Here is a 21,820-nt window from a genome sequence, read left to right as displayed (position 1 = left end):
TCATTTTATTTTGTGAAGATTTTATCTCATACGTACCAGTATTTCGGCTAAGTTATGAAATAAATACAGTATCAGACCTTACAAGCGGCCACGTAATATTCCAGTTACGTTCATACATTCGTGAGTTTACGTTTTTCCCTTGTGCATTTTAGATCGTCTCGTGCTATAATTACTCTGACTTATTGCTACTCTTAAAACTGACTACGATTTGGATTTTGGTTGGATTACTTTGGATTTCTTTTTCTTGACGTGGCAACGAATTTCACCTGGATTTAGTTTTTTTGTTTCATTACTTGAATTTATTTTGCTTCCGTTTTTGAAGACCTTCGCTACTTTTTGGACACACATTTAGTACATCATGAGCGGAAGCAAGAGAAAAGTTATTACACTTATGGAAAAATACGAAATAAAATAAACTTTTCTTTAAAATATATATATTGCGATTTAAAATGCTCATTGCAGCCTATAAACGTTACGTTTTTCGTGATGTTTTTAGGCCTACTTAATAATCTTATCTACATTATAAAGAACCCACTGTAATTTTTTTATTTGAGGAAATATGTTATGTGTTAATTATTATTACTTTATTGATATAAAATATCAAAAATGTAAAAACACGGCGTACGATACTGCCTTCGTAAGCTGTATATTTGGCCTAAACATAGTGTTGTCTTTTGTTTTTTATTTTTATGTTTGATTAGCCCAAGTGTTGTTTCTGCATGAATAGGATATTTTTTCGATCAAAAAAACACCAGCATAATAAACATACGTACATGTAAAAAAATTTACTTGTTTGCCAAAGGCACATGTACGTGCCGTGTATAGACACTGCAACGGCAATTCATTTCCCGTGGCAGCGGTGGGTAAAAGGGGGGGGGGGAGTAGCCACAAATGGACGTAATTTGGCCTCACTGGTTCGTACGTACAACTCGGTCGTACGGACAAATTTTGGAGAACCGTGAGTGTACGTAGAATCGAGGTTTGACTGTACCAATTATTCATGTCAGTTTGGGGCAAAATTTTAAATCATTTCAGAATTGCAAAAAATTCTTTAACATTGCTCATAATATACCAAGTAGATTTTGCAAAAATAATGTTTTTGTTATACTTTATTTCATTAAATGTAATTGTATTAAATAGGTCGGTGTGTTATAAGTAAGAAACGGGCTGTTCACATTATTGATCCAGGTTTGTTTCTTTTTAGTCGATTTTGGAACGGACAGGGTACACGTTGGATGTGACAACCGGCCAGAGAAAGTATGGTGGGCCACCTCCGAATTGGGAAGGTCCTACACCGGGTACAGGTTGTGAGGTTAGTGAGCATGCAATTTAATGTCTTAATGTGCCAGGGTATCTGTTATACATTTTGTGAATTTCTTGAATTGTGATTCCAGGTTTTCTGTGGGAAAATTCCAAAGGATATGTATGAAGATGAGTTGATACCGCTCTTTGAAAAATGTGGTACAATTTGGGACCTGAGGCTCATGATGGACCCAATGACAGGCTCGAATAGGGGCTATGCTTTTATTACGTTCACCACCCGTGATGCTGCTCAAAAAGCTGTAAAAGAGGTGAGTTTATTTCAGCAACATTAAAGTTGATTGCCTTGGACTTCAATAATGTATATTGATATTAAATTATGATCTGTCAAAAGTGAAGTAACTTTTGCGAAAATAGTCGTACCATTAAGTAGTTTAGCTATCACTTCTAGTTGTTGGTACCAAACTTACTTCTTCTTGACAATGATAATTATGTTGTATTTTTAGCTCAGTGTTAATTAAGCTTTGCAAAAATCTTTTCTTTCAAACTGTCATTGGGGATGGAAAGTGGGTTGGCTTTGTAGTTTGATCAAAATAATAATTGCTTTTAGCAGCAGAGCACAGTGAGTTTGAACCTTATGAGTGTTATTTTTGCTTATATGTTTATATTGTAATCATATCTTTCCAGATCTCCTCTTTGCTCTGTGGGCAAAATTGGGACTGGATAGTTTTGTTTCCATCGAGTGCTTAAATTTCAAACTCATTTTTTGGCTCTGTAGCAGAAGCTGTCACGTTTACTATGCAGTTGTATTACTTAAAAAAAAATGGAATGTGTGTCTTTGTAGTTATCCACTATTTCGTGAGCTTTTTTTACAAGTAGTTAGTCTTGTCTTTTTAAAAATACAGTATTTGAATCAAAATCTTATTTTTCAACTTTTTGGAAATTGGCGTCAAGGGAAGCAGTAGCATGCCTGTTTCTGTAAATAGTAGTTGGTTGGTACAAAATTGTCCTTTTTGTAATCTCTAAATTGAACTGTTGATGTGGCTCTCATCAAAATTTGGCATGTTTGTGTTTTTCTCTTGCTCCCACAGCTTGATAATCACGAAATCAAACCTGGGAAGACTCTGAAAGTTAACATTAGTGTTCCCAATCTTCGGCTTTTTGTGGGCAACATTCCAAAGTCTAAAGGCAAAGAGGAGATTCTGGACGAGTTTGGTAAATTAACAGGTAAAGTTTTTAAGAAAAGATTTTTTACAAGTAGTATAGAGCCAAAAAAAGAGCTAAGCTGACCGGAGGGGTTGGAGGGGGCTGGCTCGGTCTATGACAGTCGATCAATTACCCCACTATTCGAGCTCTTCCCTGCCGTGCTTCCACCGATTCCTTTCCGAGGTAAGGATTGGTTTAGAATACGGGGTTAACTGCGATGATTGGCCAAGTCCTTCCATTCCCACCCTGAAAGGCAGCAAGCGCATATGCAGAGCAGCGTAATTGGCTGTCTTCCTTCCGCATTGTTCTTGCAGCTCAATGATTATGAAATTCGGAAAGGCAAAAAGATTGGTGTAACCGTTTCTTATAACAATCATCGCTTATTTGTTGGGAATATTCCCAAGAATCGAGATCGAGATGAATTGTTTGAAGAATTTTCCAAACATGCACGTAAGTTGAGATTCCCCTTAAGTCCATTAATCATACACTATGAGCTTAAGTTATTCTAAAAAAAATTATTTTGAGTTGTTTTAATTTTTTTTATTTTGTTCATTAACAAAATCAATTGGTTTTTATTTAATCTTACTATAACAATTTCTCTATTTATCTCTTAGGGGTGGGAATGTTGGAAGGGTTATTCATTACAAGGAAGTTAAATAATTAAGGGTGGAAAATTGGTGGATGGAAAAATCCAAGTCCATCTTTTAGTTCAGGTGTGCTCAATTTTTTTTTGTTCTGATTTGAAATATATGTTTTCTATTCATGCAGATAAATGTTTCTCTTTTCTCCAAATTCTCACGATTGCAGTTTCAGTTAATGGTTCGCTGCTGGATGGGCAACTTGAGTGGGGCCTTTTTCTGTTCTCACAGCTGGTTTGACAGAAGTGATAATATACAGCTCACCAGACGACAAGAAGAAAAATAGGGGCTTTTGTTTCCTTGAATATGAGTCGCACAAAGCAGCATCATTGGCCAAGCGACGCCTTGGAACCGGCCGCATCAAGGTGTGGGGCTGTGACATTATTGTAGACTGGGCGGACCCACAGGAAGAGCCAGATGAAGCCACAATGTCCAAGGTGAGCTAATAATTGATACTTGGGTTTGCTTTGTGCATTTGTGATATCTTTAGAAGCATCGTGTTCTTAACATTGTGGAAATTAATTTTTCTGGAGATACCAGCAAAAGTATTATGCAGTAATCTATCCTCAATCTGACATATTCACTTAATTATATCAGGAATACAAAAAAAATATGGGTAAATATTTGCAAAGTGATACATTTGAGACCTGCATTTGTCCGAGATAAAAAAATTAAGAAATGTTTTTTTATGCATTTATTGTGGAAAGATAAAACTGATCATTTTGTAGCTTGAAGTAACCAAAATAATATTCATTTCCTTTACAAATTAAAAACAAAAATACTGAGCCATGGGACTAACACAGGTTGGTTCCGGGACTGACATCTAACTTTGAAAATATAGACAGTAATGGCTTAAGTCAAATTGACTGGCTAAAGTACAAAGATATGGCACAAACCTTTGAAAATACACAGCAAATGACAACATGGAAAACTCATATTCATTATTATGCTGATGACAAAGAAATAATAAATGCTTAGAAAACTGAATTTTTGTACAACATTCATTAAGTCACTGATGCTCGTGCACTTCTACAAAAGAAGGAAACTTATAATAGTCTGTTCCCTTTAACAAGAAGACATGGCTGGGGAAGAACCTTAACAATATTCTCTGTATTAATATATGTTACGTTAGTGTCATCGATGAGAAACACATTTTCATTTTTGATACAAGTTTAAGAAATACAACTTTTATTACTACGTTCTTGTTTCTTCTTATTTGTATGCACCTGGAGAACTTCTACTAACACATACATTCCTGTAGTAACACTTGAAAAATCATTTTCTAAAGTGTCTGTGCTATACACGTCCTCGTATTGAATTTGCGAGCTGCTGTAGCTGGAAATCATACCCAGCTCTTCCTCACTGTCAAGACCTGATGTTTGTGAATCTTCATACGTCAGTGTACCAATCTCATAATGACAGGACTTATCTGAACAATTGTATTATGATAGTCTTCGCAGACTAAGCCGTTTTCGATTATTGGTTGCTTTCACCTGGTGAACTTTTAGTGTTCCCTTAAAATGCAAAACTTTCCCTTTTTCAATCACATCAGAAATCTTTGTGATCTCTGTTTCGGAAACTGAAAAAAATTTTGACTCCCGGACAATTCTCTTGAAGAACATCGACCACAGTATCTATGTTGAGCAAATCTCTACCTTGACCCATAATCCTGTCTGCTGTGCATTTGCACACACCTCTAATTCCATCAGGTGCGCCTTTGCCATGGCCTGCTTCCTGATAGTTCCATGTAACATTTGTAACACCTGTAAAACGATTTCCTATGTGATTGGCTAGAAACGAAAACATTTATTTGTTTCTGTACTGGCCAGATGGACTATCGCTAAGAAAATGTACCGTGTGAATACTTTTTGAAACAACAGCATTCATCACCGAAAACAGATGAGCCCAAATTGCTGGAGCATTGTGTTGCAGAGAGCATGATATTGTGCAGTAGGGATGTACCGATATTGAAAAACCCGGTTACCGGTTACGATTAACGATCCACTAAAAAAATTCAAATTCAGCCAATGTTCCAAACCGATTAAGAATACCGATTATATTTGCCCGATTATTACATACATAAATTAAAAAAGAAAGCAAAGAGAACAACGTTGAGATTAAAATTGATGTAATGGAGGCATGAACCATAAGTGTACATACATATGTATAGAATCCAGACGAAATCATTTTTATTTACATAAATATTAAGATTTTGGTAAGCTAGCTAAGGCATCACAAAACATTAATAGCTATAGTTAATAGCTTTTAGATTTTTGTGAAGAAATACAAGCTGATTGACTTTGTGTGGCTTCAAGTTGCATCGCTTCTTCTCACTATAAAGTCCAGCTGAAGAAAATAATCTCTCTGATGCCAATGAACTTGATGGGACATTTAAAAATCGCATAACGACACTTTTCATTCCAGGAAACATGTTTTCATGTTTCCAATAGTCTAGTGGATTTGAAGCAATTGGCTCTATCTTCTTCTTTAGATAACTTTCCACTTCATTTTCTATCTGATCTGAAAGAAGAAGAATAAACTTGATACATACTGCAAGTTAACATTTAGGCTCTTCTTTTATTCGCATAAGACATTTCATTATATAGGCTTGCCTAACACACCAAAATGTAATTTATTTTTCAATTTACCTTCATTTTCCATTGAACTGTCATCTTTCTCATCTATGAGTTCTTGGAAAATGTTTACAAGTGAACAGATTGCTGTTGAGCTTGAAGAGGCTCCTTTAGGACTCTGCATATAACAACCAGTGTGTGATGATGCCAAATTAATGGCTTGTGTCATCTCTTCACGAAGCCACAGTCTGGATTTTCTTACTACCTCCTGGGAAGAAAAAAGTTTACACTAGTAGTGTGGGTCCAATGTGGTTGCCAAAACATGTGGCCGTGAATTCTCATGAAATGAAAACCTCAGCTGGTTTTTTTTATAGTATGTTTTGTAAATATTATGAAATCAGACGTAAATTTGTAACATAAATATATATACAATAAGATGAATTTAAATTAGTGGTGCGCGGGATCCCGAATTTCGGGAAAAGTTTCGGGAGGGCATTGCTTTTTTCCCCGCCGGGAGGGAATAATATTTTTCCCGGTATTTTCGGGGAAAAAATTATATTTGTGACAACGGCCTGTTTGGCCTACAATAAAAGGAAAAATAAAGATTGCTTTACGGGTTAATAAAGATAACACGTTTCTTAATGAAATTATTTTTTAATGTCAACGTATATCCATGGGAAAACAAAATCCTGGAAAATGATATACCTACATCACAATCTTCTAAACTTACATAAGCAGTCGGACTGAAACGCAACGCTGAACGAGACATTACTTAAATAGTTTGCTGCATTATTGGCAAATCCAGTGTATATTGCACATTTCGTAATTTTATATTTGTATTAATGTTTCTGTTCACCGGAATGAAATCGTACTACAACGTCTAAAATTATTTCATCAAAAAATCAAGACAAAAACAGTGACGTAATTATCAGGGACAGCTGCGATTGGCCAGTGCGTCACTTTAGAGGCGGGGTTACGCTACAGCCCACAGAAGATGGCAGCACCATCAGTTTTTTTTTCCTGTGACACGTAAATGGTGAAAATAAGATTAAATTGAATAATTTACTTTTCTGATGTTTATTTGAGGTCCACAATATTAGGGGAATTTTACATGGGCACGTAGTAATACAAAATTATGGTTATATATTTTGTTATTTAGTTCACGTTTCATGTTGGTTGTTTTGTAAACATGGCTGAAGAAAAGACGCGTATTTGTTACTACTTTAACTTTGCTAGAAGCAATGATAAACTTGGTGCTAAATGCAAGACATGCAATAAAACTCTGGACAAAAGCTACGGCAGCACATCGGGTCTCATGAGGCACTTGACTCAACATCCAACTGTAAAGTTGGAATATGAGACACTGCAAGAATTGTTAAGTTCACGGCCCGTTATGGCAAATTCTTCACAACCAGGTCCATCAAAACAACAACGGATTGAAGATGGAAAGCCTTCTTTTCACAGACACGAGAAACCCCCGATCGTGCATCTTCGGTTTCTTTTTTTTGTTCATTGTAATTAATATGGCGGTGTTGATAAAAGGAAAGACCATAAACAAAGCAACTGTATTTATTTGTACGCCGCAATATTTTTCGTTTGCTGTGTGTCCGTGAATGTTTATTTTGGACAACTCATGATAACTAATGGTCAATTAGGTTAGGTTAGCTACATTATAAATACTTTGAAACATTGTGGACGGTTGATTTGGTTAGGATAGCTACATTAAAGATACTGTAAAATCATTTAAACAGTTTCCTAGCGCTGGATAGCTACATATTAAAAAGTTATTTGCTAAGCAAACATTAAATGATTTTACAGTATCAGGGTGACAATTGGTCGGGAAATTCGGGAAAACCTGGAATTACCCAGGATAATTTTGCCTCTGGAAAAATACGGGAAATACCCAGGAATTTATTCACCCCTTGGGAGATTCGCTATTCTTCCATATTGTAATTATCGTCTAACGTTAAAGTCGTTGATTATGTACATTTGCAATTGATATCGATATTGAATATAATATATTATATTTAATAGCAATGGATTGTGTAATAAATATTTATTTTTAGAATAAGAGACGACATGGGAGAGTCAGCATCCACAGACGAAAGTGTGATTGGCAATCCTGACGCCATTCATGTTTACGTGTGTGACTGTGACACTTAGAGAAATGTTTTCAGAACCTGACGCCAGAGCACAGCAGAATTAAGATTGTTTACCATGCGTAATTCCAATTTTCTTAAAAAAAAAAAAATGAAGTTTAATATTTTATTCATTGGATAATTTATGGATTCAGTTTATTAAATTTTCATACGGTATATCTTTTAACTAATTGTTGGTTTTATAACAGCTAATACTTTTTTAGGTGTAAACTTTTATCTTGTCAATAGTTGGCAACACTTCATCTAATGTACCAATATCATTGTATCTGCAATGTGCATTTGCGCGGAAAGTAACGTAATTCAGCATTTTGTTAGGATATGTTTACGTAGGCAGGCTTGGAAGTAAATTTAAATTTTAAGTATAATTTCGTATTACAAAGAACGCATAGACTTAGTATAGAAAATGAGTTAAATATTCTGGAAAAATGAAAATAAATTTCTGGAAAACCTGGAAATACCCAGGAATTTTATTCTAGGGTTGGAGTAGTCACCCTGAGTATTTTTAATGTAGCTATACTTACATAATATAACCAACCATCCACAATGTTTTAAAGTATTTATTATGTAGCTAACCTATCCTAATCGACAGCAAAATTTAATGCCACACAGGTTTATACAATGAGATAGAACGGCGTATGACGTATGAGTAAGCTACATCCCAAATAAATACACCTGTTGTGGTATGGAAAAAAAACCGAGCATGAACTTTGGGTGTGGCTCTCTCGTCTGTGAAATGAAGGCTTCCCATTGAAGATACCTTCCAGTGGCCTTCTCATAATCCAAAAGCAAAACTCATTACAAAGAACATTGCTGAGTAGTTGGCCGATTCTATGCTGCCGTACAGTGTAGTAGAAAATAGACATTTCCAGAAACTCATGCAGTCATCTCAACCATTGTACAAAGTACCTTCCCGAACCACATTCTATAGAAACGAAATTCCAAATTTGTTACTTCTGTAAAATCGAAAATCTCTGAGTAACTTTCTCAAGTAATTGCCAAAGTTGAGTCAATGTCATTTACTTGTGACCTGTGGACATCACGTAGTGACGATGCTTTCTTGGCATTGACTTGTCATTTCATCAGTAACTTCACTCTTTTAAAATACTGTCTTGGATGTGTTAGTTTTCCTTAGAGCCACACACCATTAGCAATAGGTGACAAAATTACTGATATTTTGAATGAGTGGAACGTCTTAAATAACATCAGTGCTAGAATTCCTTTGTTTATTATTACTGAATGCAAGAAACATCAAGCTGGGGTCTAGTCTTTGCAAAGCACCTGTGACACATTTGCAGTGTTTTGCTCATAATTTGCAGCTTGCTCTTGGAGATGCTAAAAAGTCTCATGAAAAAGGCCCGTGGTATTGTAGGTTACTATAAGCACATTGCATCAGCAACGTCTGCATTTCACAAAATTCAAACAGAAATGGGACTTGCTGCACAAGGTCCAATAAAAATATTTGTAACTTCCTTTGTAGTTGAGTGAGAACCTTGATGTAGGGCTCAATAGAAAGCTAGAAAAGTATACTTTGAGATAAAAATAAGTTTTACGAATTTTAAAAGAAATTTGTTTCAAGGTCATGTTTATGTAACTTGTGACCTTGCAAATTTTGAAAAGTGTATTCTTGAAAAATGTGAAAAAATTATATGTTATGAAGTGCATTATTGGCTATAAGTGACATAAGTTTCATTTTGGGATGGATATGAGAACATTAGCTACATCTCAAATACTGACTAGGGATGCAGTGGAATTGAGCCACTTTTGCACCCAATGTTCTTAGAACAAGTTCAGACAAGTTTAAATAATCACGTCAGTCTCACAAAGCAAGGTCAGTCTTAGTGCATCTTTGTCATTGACAACAGTGCTATCTATACATTTGGTGTGAATTTCTTAAGTTTAGCTGTATTGATAAATACTTTGCAACAATAGAAAAGAATTACATAAATACACAGTGCTGTAATCCGTTTAATATTCAGGGTCACAAAATCAGCAGAAAACAGTTGAGAAATGTTCTTCGGTGGATGATACAGAAACAACCACACCTGCAGACTGTGTACCCCCCTTAGACCAAAAATTTGCGGAAGGCAGGATACAAAGAATTGACAGCGAAATAGTGAGTTAGTTATGTATTATTTGGTTCTTTATATGACCATAAAACAAATATAAACAGAACATGCCAAACAATATATAAGTATATTAAATTCAACAATTAACAACAGGGTATATCAGGCTTCGCCCCTCTTGACTAGAAGTACATAACACAATAAAATAACAAGTATACCTATACCCCCCCCCCCCCCCTCCGGTGCACCACGGGTGTCGCACATGAACTAGATGCTGTTCTGACTTGGTTAACCTCAAAAACCACCACAATAAATATAAAATACACCAATCCCTCGCATAGCACGTCTTCAATTAATGCGAATTCAGTTAGCACAATGTAAATTTTACTGCCCTAGTCTCGAATAGCACGTCTGTAAATTTCAGTTAGCACGAAATCGCCACAGGCTAAAAAAAATCTCGGAAACGACGCGACGTCAGGTATGGAATTCGAGGGGGGAAGAGTGGTTTGGAATGCGAGGGGAAAGAGATGCGCACGCAGATAAACAAACACCGGGCCGTACTGTTGATGCCCGGCCGCAGACCAGGCCCTACCGTTGATGCCCGGCTGCAGACCAGGCCGTACCGTACAGAAACCAAAGCAGATGAAATTGGACACGTTTTTTTAAAAAAAAGCAAGATGATAGTGTTAATTTCACCCCAGAAAATATTTAACTAACTTTATGTTTTGTATATGTACATATTGTACATACAGTAAACTCCCGGTATATCGCGCCCCGATTGATCGCAGAATCGGGTATATCGCGGGTCAAACCATGTCCCCCAGTCAGAAATGAATAATAATCATGGAATAAATGGTTGACAGCCGATTAGGATAATTTTGCGTTGTAACTAACAAACTAAGCATCGGGCAGAAAAAAGCCTAGGCGTAGAAAATGTCCGCAGTAAAATTCTAAACAAGATATCTCCGTACATTATTCCTCTATCTTGTAGGGTTTTCAAATTATGGTCCAATCCAGCCCAGTGATATTTTCTGAAACACTAGTTCTTAACGTCGCTTTATCTCACAAATGAAGCATCGGAACGGGGACCTGATAAAGCCCACCGTCCAGCGACATTATCCAGCGTGACTCGGCTGGGGATTGATGTTGGATAGGCTTGGTTGTCGGCAAGCGCTGGGTAGGGAGAGGCGAGCCGAGAACATGGAGAGAGGTAGAGATTAGAGCGGGCAGAAACACCAGGGGGAGTGGGGGAGGGAATGTGTTCACGCAGCACACAGGCAGAGCATGAGTCACTTGACTGAGCAGCGTCGCTGCGTACAAGGCAAAATCAGGTAGTCCGGTGTTTAAAATTCCACTCCATAATCTTAATTGGTACTTTACTGGACATCTGTATATAAATGTTTTGTTACAACTTAAACCTACAGACGTAATATTATTGGGTAATTCATTGTATTATACAAGTTCATCTTTTTACTTTGGTATAATGTTTTAACATTAAATAGTAAAGTAAATCGGCTAGCGTATTTTTAATCTTTGCCCAGGAATTCCCAGTGGTCCAATATTTACGTGAACCATACTGTACCACTTTTGCCGTGAGGTAGTAAACAAGTCCCGGAAATGTTTATGTGTAGCATGTTTATGTGTAGCGGTCTCCCGACCTTTAAACAGAGGCTGGAGAATATAACACTTGCCGATCCGAGCCACACACACTCAGCAACTCGACACAGCGTTTGGTGAAATAAGTAAAGACAAAGTTTAACACGGTTTTTAATACGGCGTCACTGATTGCGCTAAAATTAAATTGGCGCAATTTTTGTTTCCCACATGTGACCATTTATAATTTACTGTAAGCATGTATAATAAAGTTTAACCACTTGACACGATAGACGATTCTTTATTTTTTATTGTACGAATGCTAGAATCGTTTTTTTCCTGTATCTGCGGCCTGCTTCTACAAAAGACAAGCTATCTGTAAGTAAATCTAGAATTTTTATTTTGTCAATCAAACTCGGTACTTTGCGATTCATATTCGGTTTGAAGTATCACTACGGCCTTTCTTTTTAGAAGACTTTGACCACAGAATCGTGTGTAACCGCACACACTGCACTTACTTTGTTACGGACACTGACGAAGCAGATACTGTGGCTAACACCACGAGACTGGCGGCAGCAGCTTGTGTGCCGCACATGTGTATGGCGGCGTGTGGCGCGCTCGTAGGCCGTGCGACAAACTGTGCGCGGCACGCGGAAAAATAAAAACAATTCAACATTTAATATTTATCTTTAAAATTTATTATTTTTATTTTTTCACCCGTGTTTAGTGGAAACTGCGGATGCAAAGTCCGCACAAAGGCGGGCCGTCTATACTGTGCGTGCTTGCCGACCTATTAGAACACAGGCGGTGTTTTATGCCTTTTGACCTTGGTCACATCGAAACATTGCGGTTATTCAACAACGCGGGTAAAAGTTATGTCCCCCGACAACCGCGTTAAATAGGGAGTGTACCCGTATTTCAATGTTATGTTTGTGCTCTAGGGAAAATCTAAATCTGTTTATCTGTTAACTGATTTGTTTACATAGCCGCTTTTATAAGAGGTGTGCATAACAAATTAAATGTTTACATATGGCTGTGTGTTTTAAAGTTATATAAAACCGGTTCTTAATTTCATAAAAGTTTTTTAATTTTGTTAAGTTTTAAACGTAATAACAAAGGATCCAGCTGCTTGCAACAGCAGGCAGACAGACGCGCGCGCGTGTTGAAGGTCACGCCTAGGCGGGCAAGCCAACCTGCTGACTGACGGTAAATATGTTACCACTTATCTCCCGTTACACTGTGCCATGTTTTCTTTATCTAACGTATTCGGTGGTAGGCTTAAAAAGATAAATGATATGACATATGCATTTTCAAGTATTATTCTACGCATTTATATTATGTAAAGATTACTTCCCTAAACATCTTGGAACACATTAAATAATTTAGCCTTATATTTATGGGGAGTAATGCTTCAGAATACGCGATTTCGATTAACACGAACATTTTTATGAACAAATTAGTCGTGCTAAGTGAGGGATTGGTGTACAATATTACTTCAAAAAAACAATATCACTTAAAACTGCAACCTTATATATATATATATATATATATATATATATATATATATATATATATATATATATATATATATATACACACACACACACACACACACACACAGTGAAATTCCGTTACAACGTACTTCAGAATAACGTATCTTTCAGTTCAACGTATGATTTTAAATTCCCGCTCAAAACACCAATGAAAACAATGTAAAAATATTTCACTTTAACGTTAAATACATATCCTACCTTTCATTACAACGACCATTCTTTTGCAGTTATCAGGAAAATTTTACATAATTGTTACTGTGTTTGCGGCGTGGTTCTTTTATATAAATGTACCTACATTATGATTAATTTTTATCGCTTTCAAGAATCGTTAACAAGTATAAAACGTAAACAAACACTGTCTCAACGATTCATAGAATCATAGTACAGTATAACGCGCCATTCTTCCTCCATGGATCACACACTTTAGTGCACGAGACGATCTAAACAATCGATTGCTGTCTCGCCCCTCTTCAAGACAATTGTTTTTAGCTGCGCAGCTTTTGGTTATTTGTAGAGCACGTTCTAAAAGTTTTTATTAACGCAGATACAAACGTTAAATAAAAATTATTTTTTAATATATATCCAATTTTAATATTTGCAGGTTAAGTTTTGAATTGTTTGGTGTCACAACATGGCCGACATGCTTTGTGTTGCCATGAAGATAGGAATGTCGCCTGGCACAGCCATGCTCCCAGCGCGTGCTACTAGTGTGGTGCTATTGTTATCTATGGATGCGAGGTTTGTTTACGTTTGACGTGGCGCGAGGCAAACAATATTGTTGATTGAATATTTTAATCAGGATGGATGGCCAAAAAGATAAAAAGAAACGCAAGCAGTTTACTTTAAAAGAAAAATGTGGAAATTTTAAAAGAAGTTGACAAAGGCGGAAAAAATGCAGATGTGGCACGGTCGTTTGGTTTGGTGCCCACTACACTGTCAACAATAATAAAAGATCGCAAAAAATTATTAAACTGTACGAACAGTCATCTTTATCTGCTGGTCGCAAGAGACTTCGCCTAAGAGATGACGAGGGAATTCTATCCCAATAAATATAAATATCTGCAAAATAGATTAACCCATTTGTCATTTTGTGTTCGACAGATATAAATTTTGTATATGGAGGCCTAGAATTTAGGCTACTGTATTAAGTTCAGTATTTTTTTTATTTTTTTTTTTTTTAATTCTTGTTGTTTTACAAATATATTTGCTTCCAAGCTAATGTAGCATTTGATCCCCTACTACTTTATTTTTAAAAATTCAAAAATACTACATTTTAAAGGTAACTTTCAGAATAAAGTACTTTCATTACTAAGTATAAAAATTGAGGCTTTATTGATGTACTTTATAACGAGATTCTACTGTGTGTGTGTGTGTGTGTGTGTGTGTGTATATATATATATATATATATATATATATATATATATATATATATATATATATATATATATATATAAATGTAAAATATTAACACCTTTCACAAAATAAATTAGGTGCTTGGTTCAGTCAATCTACTCATTCAATGTTTTTTGGCAAAATAATTACTTGTTGCCTCAAACTTTTCCAGTCCAATTCGAAAGTTCATGATCAGGCAGTAAAGAAAAAAATATGTATATACGATAAATGATTATAATAGTTCACAGCCAATTTTCTGCCTCACAAAATACCCTATCGAGCACCTGACTACACACCTTTAGAAATTAACTTGATAAATAGCTACATAAAAATTTATAATGTAATAAAAATTGCAACAAAAAATTACAATAACATCTCATTAAAAAAAAATTTACCCAGTGCGCATAACTCGCACAAAGGGTACAAAATATTAACAATTTCCCTCCCAAATAGGTAACGACTCAATTCCAGACTTGACGACGTAGTTACTTGCGGCTGTGTCTAATAAAAAAAATTTGCTTCAAAAAAATACAGTTATATTCAAACGTTATCTCGAAGGTGAAAAATACCGGCGTAGCGTAGGCCACAAGGTCTACCCAGCGAAGGTCCACAGAAGGTCCGTCTGACGTAATCTAGACGAAGACTAAATTTCAAAACTTACAGTTTATCCGTTGCCATCTGCTTCCGGAGATATCCAATCAAGAAGCCTCAAAATCAAGCATTTACACTTCCTCGCAGACAAGCCTTAACCGGGCTGAAGGAGGATCAGCAGCACGCACGGCACCATTTGACATCCACGACATTAGCGACTAGGCTCACTCTACAAAATTTTAAAATTCTCAATATACTAAAAATAAAATTTTTCTCCTCATTGGTAATAACTGCGTACAACACTGCTGCACTCGAACATGGTATAACCGACGGAGCAAAACCTGCCGTAACTTAAGTTCTTATATTCCACCAAGGTTTACCGAACTTCCACACTAAGTTACAGCCATGAATTTAATTCCTGCAGCCACTCCATCGGCAGTAAAAAGGTAACCCACTCAGGCCATGGCTCGTAGCAGACAGACCCTCCCCAGAGAAAACTCGTCAACAACTCAGCGCGCCACAGGTACCAACCTCAACCCACCAAAAGGAAAACACATGACAAACGCAAACACCGAGTACCGAAAATTGCCGATCAGAGCCTCACAAAAGCACGAGCTGCTCTAGATCCTTACAATCTGAAACGTGCCCGCGCTCCTAGATCCACACCGGCCAAAACAGCAAATCTGAGGGTACGGCTCGCGCCGCCACATGGCTAACGGTAAATAACACTGCGCCAGTACACAAAAATAACCGCCACCAAATGTGACGTGACACACACGTCACAACTGGACAGAAGGTATTTGATTCATGTCTGAAACAAATCTCATCAATAGCAAGTGCAAGTACTACATGGGAGGAAGAGTACAGTGAAGAGGAAAGCTCAACTGACAGTGATGAAGAGGAATCAAGCATGGATGTAGTGTTGCACACATTTAATAACAGTCTACCAAGTATATGGGAATCACCCATAAAGAAAAGTGAGAACAGCAAAATATGCAAGGAAAAAAGTAATGAAAATATCATCTGCCATTCAAGAAAGAATTTTTCAATATGATCTTATAGAAACATTGCATAAGGCGGGTAAAAACATTAGAAATCACAGCAAAACTACAAAAAAAGTTATATAAAGTGGCGAATAATACAATTTCAGAATTATTTAAGAAAATGTGGATAGTGCCGTTATTAGAAGTGAATGATCACACATTTTACTGTCCAACTTAACCTGCTGATAAAACTCATGCAGCATCACTCAAGCATTTCCCTTCAGAAAAAGTAGTACATAATTATTGTAAATAAGTTTTTATATTTTATTATACACATAGATATGATTAGATGAATTGAGTGCAGCAGATGGTGGATGCAAGATTGTGGAAAGTACTATTAGGTGTGTGTAATTTTACAAACCAGACTCTTCAGGATGATATATGTGTTTGTGTGTGTGTATGTATATATACACACACAAACACAGAAAATATTTTGACTTTGGTTAGATAGTATAAAATGTACAATAGTTAGTAATTTATCAGTTTTAATCATAGAGTAACAGAATTGCAGTGTTCGGCCATTTAAATTTTTGTACTGGATTGGGAATTTTAAAAGTTGGCAAGAAGTAGAACATAGCATTAAAACTGAAACTGCAAACATTTGAAAATCAGAGTAGGGTCATGACACTTATAATGTTTCAACGTACCAAAAACCTTTCCCTCTCGGCCATAGGTATTGCTATACTTAAGTACTAGCATGAAATGGTGCTTTAGGGTTAATGATTTTGGCCTGTTGATTAAAGGCTTGTGTCATGGCGCCCATACATAATGGAGTTTGTCATAGTACCATACGTAATGGGAGTTGTTTACTGTCTGACGGCTCCATGTTATTTACCAGAGGAGTAAAATGTAAATATGTGCAGGATTGTAATTTAAATGGGAGTATATCGACCCAACCATTGTAAACATCTACGAACTTCGCTGTTTCCCTACATATCAGTTTTACTTTTCAAGTATCTGTGAAAAAGGATTTATTTAGTCCATTAAAATGGCAGGCCTGCTGTAGTGTAATAAAAATCTTTTCTTTCATTAGGTAAGAAGTAATAATGGGTGTTTAATCCTTTTTCCTTAATTATCTCATAAAATTTTTACTGCGGTGTATTTCACTTCTTTCTCCCTGATCCAAAAAAATTAAGTGTGAAATTAATATGGTTGTCAAAAAGAGGTGATCTCATTTGTGCGTTAACAATTTTTCAAACGCATTATATAGTAAGGAACCTTTTAAAGAACTGTTAGCAAAGTTTGGTATAGAGGTTTAAAATTTTGTGCTTTGGTATTTAAAAAAAAATAACTTGGGTATCTGTAGAAGATACAACTTATTGGTTGTTTAAAATTTTGTGCTTTGGTATTTAAAAAAAATAACTTGGGTATCTGTAGAAGATACAACTTATTGGTTTCCTAACCATCAGTGTGTAATTCATTGCTTCAAAATTGTTGATCATTGTTTATTTTACTCCATATGTTTATGTATAGTCCGTTAGTTTGGATTTCCACATCATATATTTTATTTTTTCATTGCTTAAAATTTTGTATACTAATTTGATTTGACACAGTCCTAAAAATATTGATTCTTTACAATCCAGCACATTTGTGGTTTTCTTTTGGCAATGTTGTTTTCTGTATGTCCATATCAACAGTTTTCAAATTATAGTACAGAAATACGTTCAAATGAAAGGTTCACTGTATGATTCTATGCTTTGTTTTTGCCAATACAGTACTGTCATGTTGGACACATTTTAACATTTTTTCATTTCAAAGTGAGAAAGCCATTTTTTGAAATTTTTTATTCAGGTGAAAGTCCTGTACGTGCGAAATTTGACTCAAGACTGCTCTGAAGACAAACTAAAGGAATCATTTGAGACATATGGCAAAGTGGAAAGGGTGAAGAAGATAAAAGACTATGCCTTTATTCACTTTGAAGATAGGGACAATGCCATAAAGGTGAGTATAGTGGCATAAATGTTTTTTGTTTTTTAAATGGCATTATATTAAATAAATTATAAGCCTTATCTATAAAAAATTTGTTAGCTAGGTTGTTACAATTTTTTGAATTTTTTTATGAGATTACAACGCCTTAACAAAATCAAGTTGCAGCCCCTTTTATCTTTATAAAAAAGTCATACCCAAAATGATTTTTTAATTTGTAGCTGAACTACTAGGGGACAGACAGTGTCCGCATTACATGTGTTAGTGCTGTTCGGCTGGAAGAAAGCAAGTTCAGAATACTTCAGGATTAATTCATCCGCTGATAATGAAAGAAACATTAAATAAACTGCAAGTCATATTAGGGGTGAGTGTAATACCTAAGAATGCAGTTAGCTTGAGGTCTGTTTATGTAATAATGATGAGGTAGGCATGTACACATAATTGTTACTGTAACCACTTGAAACTTTCTGCTGCTGTTATTAAAAATTGATATCAGACCAAACTGCATGATTCTTGCTGTCACTGCTGTACACTTGTATCCACCACAGGAAGCAATACATAATGTTTGTAACTATAGGAAGTGTGTGTAAAGTACAATTTACATAAGACAGCTGTTTTCTCAATACCATTAGTAAATTGTGAAGAAAGCTTCACCTATAAACAATGTTTTTGCCACTGAAAATTTTTATCCTGTTTCAAGTTGGCCATTGTCTCTGAATTGATGCAGCATAGACAAGTAAGTGTTTTATATGCTTTCATTACAGCAAACACAGGATTGCAAGTTTAGTATTTATAGTATAAGTTAACATAAACAATAATTGTTTTAAAGCAAGAATGATATGAAAATAGACAATACATTAATTAGTTACGTGGCAGTTAAAAAATATATTTAAAAATTGGATTTCATTTCCCAATTTTTCTAGTGTTATGGAACCACAGTAGGAGATAGCATCATCTTTTTAAAGAATGGGTTGGGGAATTTATGAGACCAAGAGTAATATTAAATTGTTTCAATAGATTTATGTGGCCAATGTTTTAGAAGTTTTGGGTTATTTGTTATGCTTTTTATTTGTAATTTCAGCCCTACAAATAATATTTTCTATTGCAAAATTGTTTTGGATGTAACACTCCAGTTCACACTTTGAGGACTCTCCTTGTTTTTATCAATGAAGCTTTGCTTTCTGGACCAAGCAATAAATAAACATTCATATTTTTAGCTTAAAAATCTCAACTCACATCAAATATATTTTTGTGCATTACCACAATTTCACCCAAACACATTTTTAATATAGGTAATTTTTAGTGACTGACATAATTTCAATACATTTTCGTGCATTAAAACTTAATTTCAATTGACCCTTACCTTTACCATCCCCTTCCATGAAACTTTCCTTTACAACCATATTCTAGACGTTAACTAGGTTATACCTAAAGTCATGTTTGCTAGACCACTCGGTATAATTATATTTTCCAGTAATGGGGAAATGGTATCCCTTCCATTTGTCTCGGTTACACACACATGCACTCATATTAGCTTGTATGGTTTTATTAGGCAATGAATGCGTTGAATGGCAAAGAAATGGGTGGATCGCCCATCGAAGTGTCCCTTGCCAAACCCCCGTCTGACAAGAAGAAGAAAGAAGAGATCCTGCGAGCACGAGAGAGGCGGATGCTGCAGATGATGCAAGTGCGAGGAGGTGTGTCTCCACAGCACCCCAGCATGATGCCGTCTCCGATGCCAATGAGGGGCCCAGGAACTCCAGGCCCGAGGGGAGCACCAGCCAGCACAATGAGGGGACCAATGGGTCGTGGCGATTATGGTGAGCTGCCCATCATGCTTTAACTATAGTGTGTGTCTGTGCACTTGCATCTGATTTGTGCTTTTTGACGTGATGTGATCTGTATTATCAGTTGGTCTAAAGCTGAGGCATCAGCAGTGACATTGTGCCATATGTGTGGATGAATAACATTTTCCAGAAGCCTTTTGTTTGTACACATTTACACTAGTGATGTCAATTCTACTGTTTCTCGGTTTGATTCCAGTTCTTAAAATTCTTTTATGTACAGGGTGGCCACCAAACCGGGAAAACGGGAAAAACCGGGAATATGTCGGGAATTTGAAAGGGCCCGGGTAAAACCGGGAATATGTCGGTAATTTGAAAGGGCCCGGGTAAAACCGGGAAACTGTCTGGAATTTTATTTCTTTCCTGGGCAAATGCTGCGGTGTAAATGCGCACAACTTATATAAGACGTACATCGCGGCGTCTGATAATCACGCGGCAAATCTGTACAGTGTCATGTTGGCAGCGACTGTAGTGTTCCCAGGTGTGTCATGTTTCTTCTTTCCTCATAGACGCAATACGTGACTAGGTGGCGGAGGGGGGGGGGGAATATGAACCGCACTACGGCGTGCAACACGGGTTGTTGTTCTAATTTGTTCTGTTCAGTACAAGTCTTCGAGCGGTTTTAGTCTTACACTGTGCAGTTTGTTAGGAAGCTATTGCGGCAATGTCTACTAGGTAATCCTGTCGTTATGAGTCTTGAGGTTTCATGGGCTACTGAGGATGCGAAAGACAGAACTTGTGCGAGATGCAAGATATGCAATAAAAGTTTCAAGATCGATACGATGGGTAGGGGAGCATTTACAAGCCATGCCAAATCTAAGAATTACAATAGAGTTATAAATAACCAATCAAGAATCCTGCAAGTTACAGAATTTTGTTTCCACTCAACCTGCTCAGGATGAAGCCCACGCTTCCTGTAACAAAGTTTTATTAGTACTTTAATTTATACTAGTAGCTTCCAACGGTTTAGCGGTGTTATAAACTACGACGTCTTGTAATCCATCGCTTATCAATAAACTGTCAAATAAGTCCAGTAACTAACGACACTGCACGTTTTTTTATGAATATTCACAGCGTGTTGAGGTCGGCCGATAAACCTTCCGCATTAACTTACCTTTAACGTCGGTAATGCTATGTTCACTTAAAATTTGTAAAATAATAATACTAAACATATAATTATTATGTACACCAGAACCCCGATTTCACGAACACCGGATTTAACGAAGCAGTGATTTTACGAGTACATTCTCGGGAACCGTAAAAAATTGGAAATTTTGACCAAAATGTGGAAAACAGAAAAAAATATTTAAAAAAAATGCAATGAAAGATCATATATACAGAATAAAAGCATGTTGGACCTCCTGCGGTCACCAGCAAAGCATAAACACGACCCAATGCGTGGTGCAACTGCTACATCGCTTCGTTATTGCTCGCGCGAGAGGCGAGACGTGGAATGTTAGAAGAAAGGAAGGGGGAAATGCGGGGGATGACAGACAGCAGCCAGTGTGTTTCCTGCGTGGGGAATAAGTGGCGTAGCTCCTTTTTTTATGCTGTGTGAAGCGACCTTTTTCTATCAACTCACGGGAAAAGATAATTGCTTGAGCTGTCAAAATAAACATCGCTGCGACAGTTAAAACAAGACGCGGGCGAGCATCCGGTAGGTCGATGTGTGTATCTACTCGAAAAACGTTTCTCAATTCATGACACTAATAAGATTCCTTATAACTTATACGTATAGCCTGATGTTTTCAGCCTGATCCATGCAAGTTCTTTAGCCACGTTTTGAATGAAAACAACCACCAGCCGGCCAGTGTTGTGCCCTGTTTAATACGCACAAAATATACCAAATATATTTGGTTCAAAAAAAAAAAGAACCTCAGGGAACTTAGGGCAAAAAAAGTCAAAATAATGAGTGATGCCTTAAAAAAGACCGCTCTCATAGACGAATAAATTTTTAAACACAAAAAAGGTTAAAGTTA

General features: G+C 36.4%; 1 protein-coding gene across 14 annotated transcripts in view; it reads left to right on the top strand.

The window, feature by feature from the left end:
• Positions 1 to 21,820, top strand: part of LOC134543067 (heterogeneous nuclear ribonucleoprotein Q) — a 778,099-nt gene that overhangs the window by 723,140 nt on the left and 33,139 nt on the right. For 9 of the 14 annotated variants that reach the window (XM_063387812.1, XM_063387807.1, XM_063387817.1 and 6 more), the window contains 6 exons: positions 1,205 to 1,312; positions 1,395 to 1,571; positions 2,352 to 2,487; positions 3,336 to 3,541; positions 17,863 to 18,012; positions 19,550 to 19,817. In XM_063387812.1, coding sequence (XP_063243882.1) covers positions 1,205 to 1,312; positions 1,395 to 1,571; positions 2,352 to 2,487; positions 3,336 to 3,541; positions 17,863 to 18,012; positions 19,550 to 19,817 — 1,045 coding nt within the window. Of the gene's footprint in view, positions 1 to 1,204; positions 1,313 to 1,394; positions 1,572 to 2,351; positions 2,488 to 2,780; positions 2,917 to 3,335; positions 3,542 to 17,862; positions 18,013 to 19,549; positions 19,818 to 21,820 lie in introns of all 14 variants that reach the window. The other 5 variants (XM_063387814.1, XM_063387810.1, XM_063387816.1 and 2 more) reach the window with 1 other exon arrangement.

Source organism: Bacillus rossius, assembly GCF_032445375.1.
Source record: "Bacillus rossius redtenbacheri isolate Brsri chromosome 9 unlocalized genomic scaffold, Brsri_v3 Brsri_v3_scf9_2, whole genome shotgun sequence".
Lineage (NCBI taxonomy): Eukaryota > Metazoa > Arthropoda > Insecta > Phasmatodea > Bacillidae > Bacillus > Bacillus rossius.
The sequence above is the reverse complement of the archived record's forward strand: the minus strand, read 5'-3'. Positions and strand labels throughout refer to the sequence as shown.